Source organism: Mesocricetus auratus, unplaced genomic scaffold (assembly GCF_017639785.1).
Source record: "Mesocricetus auratus isolate SY011 unplaced genomic scaffold, BCM_Maur_2.0 Super-Scaffold_100010, whole genome shotgun sequence".
NCBI lineage: Eukaryota > Metazoa > Chordata > Mammalia > Rodentia > Cricetidae > Mesocricetus > Mesocricetus auratus.
The window spans coordinates 47,352,484-47,364,998 of NW_024429194.1; the positions used below are offsets into that span (position 1 = coordinate 47,352,484).

General features: G+C 37.8%; 1 protein-coding gene and 1 pseudogene across 2 annotated transcripts in view; both read right to left on the reverse strand.

Moving 5' to 3' along the window:
* Nbeal1 (neurobeachin like 1) overlaps positions 1-12,515 on the reverse strand; it is a 154,772-nt gene that overhangs the window by 16,273 nt on the left and 125,984 nt on the right. For both annotated transcript variants that reach the window (XM_040753510.1, XM_040753509.1), the window contains 5 exons: positions 11,605-11,714; positions 9,958-10,075; positions 9,174-9,271; positions 2,612-2,728; positions 406-495 (listed from right to left, as the gene is read on the reverse strand). In XM_040753510.1, the coding sequence (XP_040609444.1) occupies positions 406-495; positions 2,612-2,728; positions 9,174-9,271; positions 9,958-10,075; positions 11,605-11,714 (533 nt within the window). The remainder of the gene's footprint in view (positions 1-405; positions 496-2,611; positions 2,729-9,173; positions 9,272-9,957; positions 10,076-11,604; positions 11,715-12,515) is intronic.
* On the reverse strand, positions 4,857-4,972 carry LOC121143009 (annotated as a pseudogene).

Here is a 12,515-nt window from a genome sequence, read left to right on the forward strand (position 1 = left end):
CTTTAATCCAAGCACTCAGGAGGCAGAGGCAGGCAGATCTCTGTGAGTTCAAGACCAGCCTGATATACAGAGTGAGTTTCAGGACAGGATTCAAAGCTACAGAGAACCCCTCAGTTATATACGTGTGTGTGTGTGTGTGTGTGTGTGTGTGTGTGTGTGTGACTTTTTAAAGTTTATTATTGTATCAATGAGATAGTATAGAAACATTAAGTCCTTGCTACCAATCCTGAGACCTAATTCTTCCCACATGGAGAGAATCAACTCTCACAAGCTGTCCTCTGATCTCCAGACTCATTTGTATGCCCTCTCACATACACATAATAAAATTTTTTACATTTATTCCTTTTTTGGTAAACTAATGGATATATACAAATAGCAATATGAAATAGATATACAGCAACTTACCAGTAACTCAGGGCTGCCTTGAGACATAAAGGAACGAGATTGATTTTTGGGGATGATAGCCTTTAATAAAGGAATACCATCACTAATTCCCTGTAAAATAAAAGATATTTAATGAGTGGTTCTGTTCATACTTTTTAGGTATAAGTTATTGAAAATTTCTATCTTTTAAATAGAGATGATCCCAACATACCTCATTTTACTCTACCTGATAGTGTGCCGATATATTGTTTATGATCTAATAAAGCTTGCTTGAAGATCAGAAAGGCAAAGTAGCCAGCCACTAGCTCTTACTCTACCAAGGCTGGGTGTTCCTGTCCTCAGCATAGTTGGAGACTGAATGTCAAAGACTGAACACTGAATACCCAAATGAGACCCTGAGTATCTATCTTATATACCTTGCTAGTGCTGGCATTGAAGGCATGCACCACCACTGCCCAGTTTCTATGGCTAACTAATATGGCTGTTGTGAATAAAAGTATGTATCACCACTGCCTGGCTTGTACGGCTGTGGCTAGCTTTACAAACTTATGCAGCTACTTTGGAAATCAATATGGTGGTTTCTCAGAAAATTGGGACTTGATCTATCCCAAGACCCAACTATGCAAATCTAGGGCATATACCCAAAAGATGCTTAATTATACCATAAGGACACTTGTTCAACTGTGTTCACAGAAGCTTTATTTGTAATAAAGAACCTGGAAACAACCCAGGTTCCTTAACTGAAAGAATGGGTAAAGAAAATGTAGTACATTAACATAAGGGAGTATTACTCAGAGATAAGAAACAATGACATGAAATTTGCAGGGAAATGGATGGAACTAGAAAAAAAATGTCCTGAGTGAGGTAACCCTTATCAAGAAAGACAAACATGGTATGTACTTACTTATAAGTGGATATTAGCTGTAAAGTAAAGGATAACCATGCTACAATCCACAGACCCAGAGACAAGGTAAAGGAGCACTCAAGTGGGGATGCATGGAGTAGAACAGATTTCAAGGGTGGACTGGGGTTCAGTGGGGATACAAACAGGAGGAAACAGGTGGGGTGGGGGAAAAGAGTACTGGGATAGTGAAACTGGGGAGCACTTTGGAGTAGGATAGAAACCTGGTGCAAGGGAAACTCCCAGAAATCGGCTATCTAAGACTCTACGCAATAGTGGATATGTAGCCTGTACTGGCCTTCTCCCTGTGATCAGGAAAAGACTTCTGGTGGAGGGATTGGGATACCAACCCAGCCACATAACCCTCAAGCTACAGTCGGTCCTGCCTATGGGCTATGCGGCGGTAAGGGTGACACAGAGATTGTGGGAGCAGTCAATCAAAGACTGTTTCAGCCTAGACACATGTCATAAGAGTGAGCCTACCCCTGAAACTGCCAGAAGTGCCAGGACCCAGAGGCTGGATAGCCCAGAGACCTAGGGTAGAATCAAACACGCCTGAAGAAAAACAGTTCTGCTATACTCATAGACTGGTGAGTACCCCAGTGGTCATCAGAGAAGCTTCATGCAGCAACTGACAGAAACAGATGCAAAACCACAGCCAAACATTAGGCTGAGCTCAGGGAATCATGCTGAGGAGAGGGAGGAAGGATTGTAGGAGCCAGAGGGGTCAAGGAAACCACAAGAAAACCCATAGAATCAACTAATCTGGACTCATAGGAGCTCACAGAGTCTGAACGACAACTAGGGAGTCTGCATAGGACTGACCTAGGCCCACTGCATATATGTTACAGTTGTGTAGCCTGGTCTTCTTGTGGGACTCCTAATAGTAATTTCAGAGACTGTCTCCAACTCTTTTGCTAGCTTTTAGGACCCTACTCCTCATACCGGATTGCCTTATGCAGCCTTAATACAAGGGGAGATGTTTAGCCTTACTGCAACTTAATATGCCATGTTTGGGGAAGGCCTGCCCTTTTCTGAATAGAGTGGAGGAGGAGAGGCTGGGGATAGGGGAGGGGGGAAGAAAGGCAGAGGGAGCTTGCGGGGACAAACTGGGAGGAGAGAAGGGGAAACTGCAGTTGGGATGTAAAATGAATAAATTAATTAAAAAAATAAGGTTAAGAAAGCAACAGAGGAAAGTACTTGAGTTGACCTTTTTCTTTCAATAAATAAGTGGTACAACTATAGGCACAGACAAGCACACCTGCACACACATGTACAAACATAGAATTGGAGAAAGGTCTCTGATATTACCAAGTTGAGTATTACCTCTATAAAAAATGACTTCAGTTCAGGGAGGTGCTGAAAGAGGTTTAGGGTTGAGATTTCTGTTTTGGTCTGCTTTTGTATGACTTCTTCTGCTGATAATCTTGGAGGGTGTGGTTCCTTCAAAATAATTTTAAGGAAAACTTCAGTTACATGAAAACTTGCCTGTGTTCACTCATACACAGTGGACTGTACTACAACAGAATGCATATTAGACACTTAGCAATTCCAGGCCACAGCTTGGCCTGTTCCCCACAAATTTACCATCCACCTGCTTCTTTTCTACGGACATCGCATCTCTACTTTAAAGTCATCACTCCTGCATTTCCAGATCAGAATGATTTTTTTACATGCTTTTCCACCAATTATTTAGGATTTCTTAGTTTCTTTTCTTCTTCTTCTTTTTTATTTTTCGAGTTCTTTTCTTCTTTTAAGTATTCATTGGTTGTTTATTCCAGCCTACAGGAATCTAAGTTCTAAATTCCATTTTATTTATTTTCTGTGTATACCTGGACATGTCCTAGTGCACATATGGAGGTAGAAGACAACCTACAGAATTCAGTTCTCTTCCTTCTACCATGTTGATAGGGAAACTGAACTCAGGTCATCAGGCTTGGCAGCAGGTACCTTTATCCGTCATCAAACTGGCCTGGCTACAGGTCTTTAAAGGTAGCCATGAGACTTTTTCATTTTTAGATTTTTAAGTAACCAGAAGTGTCTTTTTTTTTTTTTTTTTTTTTTGGTTTTACGAGACAGGGCTTCTCTGTATTGTTTTGGAGGCTGTCGGTCCAGCCTGGCCTCGAACTCATAGAGATCCACCTGCCTCTGCCTCTCGAGTGCTGGGATTAAAGGCGTGCGCTACCCAGAAGTGTCTTAAACTTGGCAGATGTTTAATAATTTTTGGTAAAATTAATGAAGCACTTAACATTCAAACTTTATGATATAGTATATAATTTAATTCCTGAAACAAGTTTGATTAAAATGTAAAAGCTATCAAAATTAAATTACAGACAGGACTGTATAATTCACAAATAAATTATTTTTTCTTACCTTTCAAGACAGATACAGAATTAAGTCTATTAAATTAAATATACTGACAATATATTAAATACCTTATTACTATTCCAAGGACAACAATTAAAATGTATAAGAGTTGTCCTTCTAAAGGGAATTCTTGCTAGATACGGTAACATATACCTGTAATCTAGTGTTTTGGCAGGTAAGAATTCTACCAAAGAGTCACCAATGCTGAATTCCCAAGTGCTTAGAAGACAAGGCAGGAGGAATTTGAGATTGAAGCTTCTACAGAAAGTTTCTAGGCAGTATGGGCTTTGTCTCAGAAACAAAACAAATCAGGGAGGTGGAGTTTGATTCTTTGTCTCTATTACAAAATACAGATAGTAGGCAACAGATTAGCTTTTAATTCATAAAAAATAAAACAGCAACAACTTTGTTTTAAGTTACAGGCTGAGATCAGCCCTGTCTGATTTCCCCCTTTGGTCTTCTGGTGATGGGAACTGAACCTGGACATTGCACATACTAAGTAAACATTCCTGGACTGAACTACAACCTCAGCATTTTTAAATCACAATGAAAACTACTATGAGGGAAGTGGCTTAGTAAAGTACTAGCCTAGAAGCAAATATGAGGACCTGAGTTCAATTCACAGAACCCTTATTTTAAAAAAAGCCAGCCGAAGTGGCAGACAAGCCTAGCCTACTTGATAAATTCTAGGCCAGTAAAAGATCACCATTTCCACCAAATGCTGGATAATGCCAGAGAAAAGACACCCCAAGAAATGACACTGTGACCTCCACAAGCATGAACATACAGGGCAGGATAAATGCCCTCCAAACCAATAAAAAGGTGGAGCTGAAGCCTGGTGGTGGCACATGCCTTTAATTCTAGCACTCAGGAGACAGAGGCAGGTGGATTTCTATGAGTTAGAAGGACAGCCAGAGCTACCCAGTGAAACCCTGTCTCAAAAAAAAAACAAAACCAAAAATAATTATATTTTTAGTTATGTGTATGTTTGTGTGGGGTTATGTGTTCATGAGTGCTGAATCCTCAAAGACAAGAGGTGTTGGGCCCTCTGAAGCTGGAGCTCCAGAGAGTTACAACTTCGAAAATTAGTGCTAGGAAACTGAACTTGGGTCCTATGGAAAAGCAAGCAAGGGATCCTAGTGCTAAGGCATCACTCCTGCTGCATTATTAGTTCCTTGTTTGTTTGTTTTTTGCTTTTTTTTTAAAAGGGGAAACCTAGAACACAGACAGTCCCTCACCACCACAAATTATGTAGTCAAGTTTTTTGCATTTGGGAAAACTATCTTTGTGATCATGGTATCTCCCCTGCAAGGTAAGTACAATGTATTATTAGTTTTATGTTTATACATGTGTGATGTATGTGAGTATGAGCACATATGTGGTACAGGGCACTCTGTGAAGTCAGTTCTCTACACCTTGTGCTCTTTACACTAAACTCAGGTTATCAGGCTTGCATTACATGACAATTGCTCTTAACCCACAGAGTCATTTCAATTAATTATTTTTGTTTGTTTGTTTATTGTATACGAATGGATGGGGTTTTTATTTTGTTTTGTTTATAAAGATTCCATTCTCTATCCACCTTATTTTAAAGCATCTTTCATTTCTGTAGTTGTCCTGTGGTAATCATAAAGCTCCTTGTCAATTCTCCCTTCTCCCTGTAATGTTAAGTTTACAGTGTTAATGTTAAGTGTTTTAAGTGTTAAGGTTATAGATTGATCTGGTGGTGGTGATACATGCTTTTAATCCCAGCACTCAGGAGGCAGAGGCAGGTGGATCTCTGTGAGTTCGAAGCCAACCTGGTCCACAAAGTGAGTTCTAGTATAGTTAGGACCACATACAGAGAAACCTTGTCTTGAACCCCCACCCAAAGATTACAGATTGGTTTCATTGCCCCCCCCCATTTTTTTCCAGGTGAGTTCCAAGGACTGAACTCAGGTTATGGGGAGTAGAGGAAGTCTTGAGTGAATGAATATGGAGAGAATGAAGTCTTGAGTGAATGTATATTGTTAACATGAACACACCCACATCAAGGGCACAATGCCTTATGGACATGGCAAAGACTTTCCAGAATCAGGCTCAGGGAAATGGGAAAACCTTTGTCTGGACCATGTTCAGATGACAACAATGTATGTAGAAAATGTTGACCACAGTTTTTTCTCTTGGATAATTACTGCTTGAGACTGCTCCTTTACAGAGAACGCTTAACAAAACTAGTTAAACCTAAATCCTCAATTCAGATGTATAAAATAAACTAGCTGAATTTCTGAGTTGCTGTGGCCTCTCTTTCAGAGAGCATTGCCCACCTGATCCCACTGTCAGGGGCCATTTGAGGGTGACAACAGGAAGCATTGTAACTCATGGAACATGGCTGAGTGGTTGGCAAAGCCCCAAGGACTACATGTCCTAAGGACCTCATGCTGTTATTGAGCATTGCTCTGAGTGTTACCTTCATGGTCACCACATCCCTCATAATCTGTGGTTTGTATGAAAGCTCTCAGGGGTTTTCTAGCCCCTCACTGGGCAGCGTTACCGGTATTTACAATAATAGTGATGGACTTTTTCTAAGCATTGCTGCTGGAACAGATTATTCAATGACCACACTTAGGAAGAATTTAGAGATGTAAAATTGTTGGTAAGGTTAGCTTAAGATGTCTCTGTTAATGGCTTTAAGGTAGAAACCCTTGGGAAACAATTTAAAAGCACACAGTTGAACAAGGGATTTGTGGAGGCCGGGGAACAGGAACAATAAACGGCAGCCTGGCTATTGCTGGCTGATGCACCTTTCATGCTAGGATGGGCTGGTAATCAAAAGTGATGATTAATTCTTTGCACCCATTTCTGGCCTCAGTTTCCTGATATAAAAATACTGTTGCTGAGTAGTAAGTACTCTGAGGATTTAAAGTAGAGCTGACTGATTGTTTTTCACATATAAAAGTTTAGATTTGTGATTCAAAGAGCTGATTGTTTTTCATATATAAAATTTTAGAATTGTGATTCTTTAAAGAATTTTTATAAGATTACCTTTTAAGATAAATAAGAAAATGATTGGTTCTTTATCTGTAGCTGTAAAAGAGCTAGCTGAGAAAAATACCTTCCCCGAGGTCACTGTTAAATCTATAACAAGCTGCTTGAATATGAATGTATGTGGGTTCTTGGGATGACTTGATTTTCACCTGTAATATGTAAAATGTTTAATCATGTAAGAGATAAGGAGAACATACATTCACTGTAAGCATTCATTTGAAAAATAGAATGTAATCACATTGTAATTTTAATATTGTTTGAAAGATTTTGTAAGAGGAAAATAAAGTTAGCAGAAGGAAAACATCAGGAAAGATGTAGAAGAAAGACATGAGGGAAAACTTAGAAGGAAAGAAAAGAAAAGATGTAAAGAGAAACATCAGAAAAGAAGTAAAAGGATAAAATCAGAAACAATGTACAAAGGGAAACAACTGAAAAGAAAGAAGGGGAACATCAGGGTAGAAGAACATAACAGAAAAAGAAGAGTGGGACGAGGACAGAAAGAATAATAAAGTAGAAGAGAAACTTTTATCCTTCAGAAAAAGAAATCTGTGTGATGTTCTCACCGAGTCAGCATCTTGTTCCCAGTCTCTCTGACCTGCAGAAGGCTGATCCCTCTGCATCCCACTTTTTCTGGATGTTTGTTTGTCATTTCTTCATCCCCCACCATCTCCAACCCAGTTAGGTCAACCCCCATAGTCATGCAAAGTCAAAGCAACAGGTCATCTGGTTTGCACATCAAGTACTTTCACCTTCGGCCTATCACCCTGACCTTGATTATATTATTAAAAATGAAGATGACTGTGTCATTACTGTGAAGGTCACAGAAAATAATTCACAGTGTTTAACTAAAAAAGTACACACTAATTAGGATTTTTTAAAAAATTTCATTTTGTTTGTTGAGACAGATTTTCTCTGTGTAACAGTCCAGGCTGTCCTGGGACTTGCCTTGAGGACATGAGGCTGGCCTCAAACTTACATAGAACTGCCTCTGCCTCCTGAGTCCTGGGATTAAAGGTGTGTACTACCACAGCCACGCCCAACTTATTATTTATCCTTCATCCTTAAATTCATGCTAACACTAAAATAAAATAATAAAAAAATTCATGAGAACAAAGATGATAGCTTCCAAAATACTGGACTGACCTCTATGAATCAGTGGCAATTAGGAAGACAACAATTTATCTTCACAAACCAGTATGAGGAAACATAGAAGTATTTAATAATTTGATTATATATTGTACATATTTTATAATTGGAGTCTTAACATTGGGCTTAGGCTCTGGATGACAAGTTCCATTTATGGGACGATTTCAATATTTTAAATTTTATATACAGAAAGAGTCTCAACATAAGGACAGTTTTAATGATATACCATATTTGATATTCAGTTTTTATTCTCTCAGAAACACGAGGCTGGGGAAGATAGCTCAATTAGCAAACCTCTTGTTGTGCAAGCATGAGGACCTGATAGAAAGAACTGAGCAGCATGGTGTATACTTGTAAGCCCAATGATGGAGAGGTGAAGATAGAAATATCCCTGGGACTCACTAGAGAACTTAGAATATCAAACTCCAGGTCCCAGTGAGAGTCTGTCTCAAAAAAAAAAGTAGACAGCTCCTACAAAGGACACCAAATGCCCCCACACTCACGTGTACACACACACACACACACACACACACACACACACACACACACGGGAGGGGTCGTATTTAAAATAACCAGCTATTTTAGTAAATATAAATCCTTCTGTGATTTATGAATAATTGACTAAATAAAATGGAGATTACCATTCCCCTTAGTGCTGACCATTGTATGTGCATAGGAAAACAATTTACATGAATGAACTTTCTGAGATGTTACCCAAGCTACCCTCGAATTCATGTTTGTCTGCATGCCAGAAATGGGCATCAGATCCCATTACACACGGTTTGAGCCACCAAGTGGTTGCTGGGAATGGTACTCAGGACCTCTGGAAGAACAGCCAGTGCTCTTAACCACTGAACCATCTTTCCAAACCATTTCTCTAAATTTCTTTAAGCTACAAAACTCTTTTATAACAATGGCAATATTATCCCTTGGAAATTCAATTCTAGACTTCACTTGCAGTCCCTTTAACTTAATACATCAGTCCTCCTAGCATCAGGAGTCTCGATTACATGAGCACATTGCAACTTAATAGAGGGTATATACAATCATCTAAACCAAACCCTACCAATTACAATTATTCTAGGACTCTAGTATTCTCCAGGCCTCAGAATACTTCAAAACATCCTTCTAAAGCCAGTAGTTCTCAATCTGTGGGTCATGAATCCTTTGGCAAACGTCCATACATAAAAATATTTATATTATGATTTATAACACAGAAAAATTACAGTTAGAAGTAGCAATGAAAATAATTTTACAATTGGGGTCACAACATGAGGAACTAAAGGGTCACAGCATTAGGAAGGTTGATAACCACTGCTCCAAGCTGTTGATAACTTATATAACTTACCTTTAACAGTTGACAAGGTGTTTGCCCAAAATTATTAATCATCCCTTCTAACGCTTTTCTTTCTTTTTCATCTGTTAAGGCATCAAGGTCTACAGCACCTAAAGAAGAAGTAATCACTATTGAGACAGCATGACTCTGATAAATACATCAAGGACTGATTAACACATTTTAAACAAAATACAGTCTTCAACTTATCACCAGAAAGTAATTTTCTAGAAACATTACCTATTTTTATTTGTGTGTATGTGTTCATGTGTGTATGCACGTATGTGTGTGGGTACATGTAAGAGATCCTGTCTAAATAAGGGAAAGACCAATGAGTAAGTCACTTGGCATGTACCTTCAACCTTCTGGTATTCCCAAACATGTATTATATACCTCTACACACAAAATATATTTTAAAATAGACAGCATTTTCTGCCCAAAGCTGTCAGATAACAGTTCTGGTGCTAACTAAGCTAATGCTATTAGGAGAATTTATTACTGGAAATTCTAAGTGCCTTCTTTCAAAGTTTACAGAAAATATAATTTGTAATATTCAATGTATTGATTAAATAATTTCCCATATAGGAAACCAAAAGCATAAGATGATAATTGGCATCTACAATTAGATTTACACACACACACAAAATCATAAACTCTTATTTTGTGAACTTTCAACTGAAAAGCTATTTTGTTGATGTACTCTTTCCTATGTTAAGTATCTAGGCCCAAATACCATGTATAATGCATAAATACTAATTCCATCAAAGTACTATAAGAGAAGAAGTAGTTAGGCTCATACCTTCATAACTACAGTAATAGAAGACATTGAGTGCCTCCACTGCAGCTGGTCCTCTCTGCTTGTAGCCAAAAATCAGATCTATCCACTCATGAAGATGAGCAGAAACATATTCAGACTCCTAGAGAGAGAACATTTACAAATTAATATAGGTATCTTGTAACTATAATTCTAAATTCATGCATTCTAAAAAACGTATGGAGCTACAGGGAGATGATGGTGCATGCCTTTAATCACAGCATTTAGGAGGCAGAGGCAGGCAGAGTTGAGATCAGCCTAGTCTATGCATTCCAGGACAGCTAGGGTTACAAAGAGAAACTTTGTCTCAAGGGTAAAAGGAAAAAAAAAAAGAGTCAGAAAGATGGCTCAGTAGTTAAGAACACTGGCTGCCCTTCAAGACAAAGCATGTCCAATTCCCAGCACCCACATGACAAGTGACAACCATCTGCAACTCCATTTCCAGTATCTCTGACCCTTTCTTCTGTCCTTGCTGGGCATTGCACACACATGCTTGGTAAATAGTGCTTCAAGACAGTACCACAATTATCAATGGTAAACTAAGTCACTACTCTTTCAATTCCAAGTTGGAAATATACCTAAACACTAGTAAGTATTTTAAAGTGTCATTTTGAATAGGCTAGTTTTATTAGGAACATGATTAATCTTTCAGAAAAAAAGTCATGCCTAATTTCAGAAACTGTAAAACATTAAATTATACCATCTGGGTAAACAGAATAGCAATCCATACAGCTCACACACAGAACTGGAATGTTAATACAGGCTGAATATCCCTTATGCAAAATGATTAAGGCTACAAGTATTTGAGACTTTGCTTGTTGTTGTTTGTTTTGTTTGAGACAAGATTACACCATTGTTGTTCAAGTTGGCCTCAGACTCCTTAGAAACTGCCACTACATCCAACTCAGATTGTAGATTTTCCCAGAGTTTGGAATATTTGCAGAGGATTTATCAGCTAATTCAAAAATCACAAATTCCAAAATGCCCTAATATACTGGGTGAAGAAAACAACAAAAAAGCTATTAACATTGCCCCAAATCTAAGAGAGTTAAATAAGAGGTGTGGAATGCATTTTTGTGGTAGTTTCTTTTGTAATAGTTGTCTAAAACTTGCCAATTCAAATCTAAAAAATCAGACTTGATTAAATAGGAAATTTGAAGCTGGGCGTTGGTGGTGCTCGCCTTTAATCCCAGCACTCGGGAGGCAGAGGCAGGCGGATCTCTGTGAGTTCGAGACCAGCCTGGACTACCAAGTGAGTTCCAGGACAGGCTCCACAGAGAAACCCTGTCTCGAAAAACCAAAAAAAAAAAAAAAAAAAAAAAAAAAAAAAGGAAATTTGATTGCCCATATACCAGAAATCAAAAGCTTATGACACTGGTAATTGGTATTTATAATTAGATTTGTACACACACCATCACAAATAAGCTCTTATTAAAAAAGAAAAAGTGGAAACCTATTTTTGGTACACATTCAGATAGTATCACAAAATACTTATATCCTAGGATTACTATCTTTTACTTTTAGAAGAGCAATACACAACAAATAATAAATGAACTAGCAAAAAGTATACTTTAACTTTGAAAAAAAATCTATATTTTATTAGACCTGATAGAGTTGCAACAAAAACCTTACCAGAGCTTTTCTGTGTTTATAAATAAAATCTTCAGGTGATTTAGCCCATCTTGGAAGAATGACATCATTTACCAGTTCGTTGGAAACTTGTAGGTGACCCAAATTAAATTCTAAGACAAATATATAGAAACATCAGAACCATCTTAGATTTAAATAAGTGATGTAAAACAAATACAAAAGAGGGCCTATAAATAGAAAAATATTTTAACTTGTCTATTATAGTACACTTTACTCATTAATTAAACTATATGAAGTGTTTTAAAACTCATTTTTAGAGGATATATCTAAGTAAGAATTCTTTTTCTTACGAAAGCAGGGAGAGGGAACTTGGGAGACAGACACTCCGCTGGTAAATTTCAGCTACTCAATCATAAATATCTAAATTTAGATCTTCATCACTCATGAAAAGCCAAATACAGTGAGTGGCTCATGCCAGTGACTACAGAGGTGGGAGCTGAAACAATCCTAGGGTCTTACTGGGCAACTCACCCAGCTTGTCTCAAAAGGTTAAGGTGGAATGGGATTAAGGACATTGACTTTTGACCTATATAAAAATGCATGGACATGCACACATGCACTCCTCCACATATAAGTGCACAGACATGGGAACACACGTATACATGCAAGTGAAAAAAGAACATTAAAGATACTACAATCTTTGCTTTAGTTGGATCAAAATAGAATATTAATTATTTTTACACTAAAAATGGATAATGGTCCTTTTAATGATTAGTTTACAAAATACAGTTAATTAAAACTTTATTGTATAATTTATACCTTAAACTCACTCACTGGGGGTTTTATTTTATGAGAGAATATATGCCACTATTCCCTCAAGTATGAGGTTTTCTTGTTCATATACTGTGAAAAGGAAAGTGTTAACACAAAAGACCTTCAAAAAAAAAAAAGAT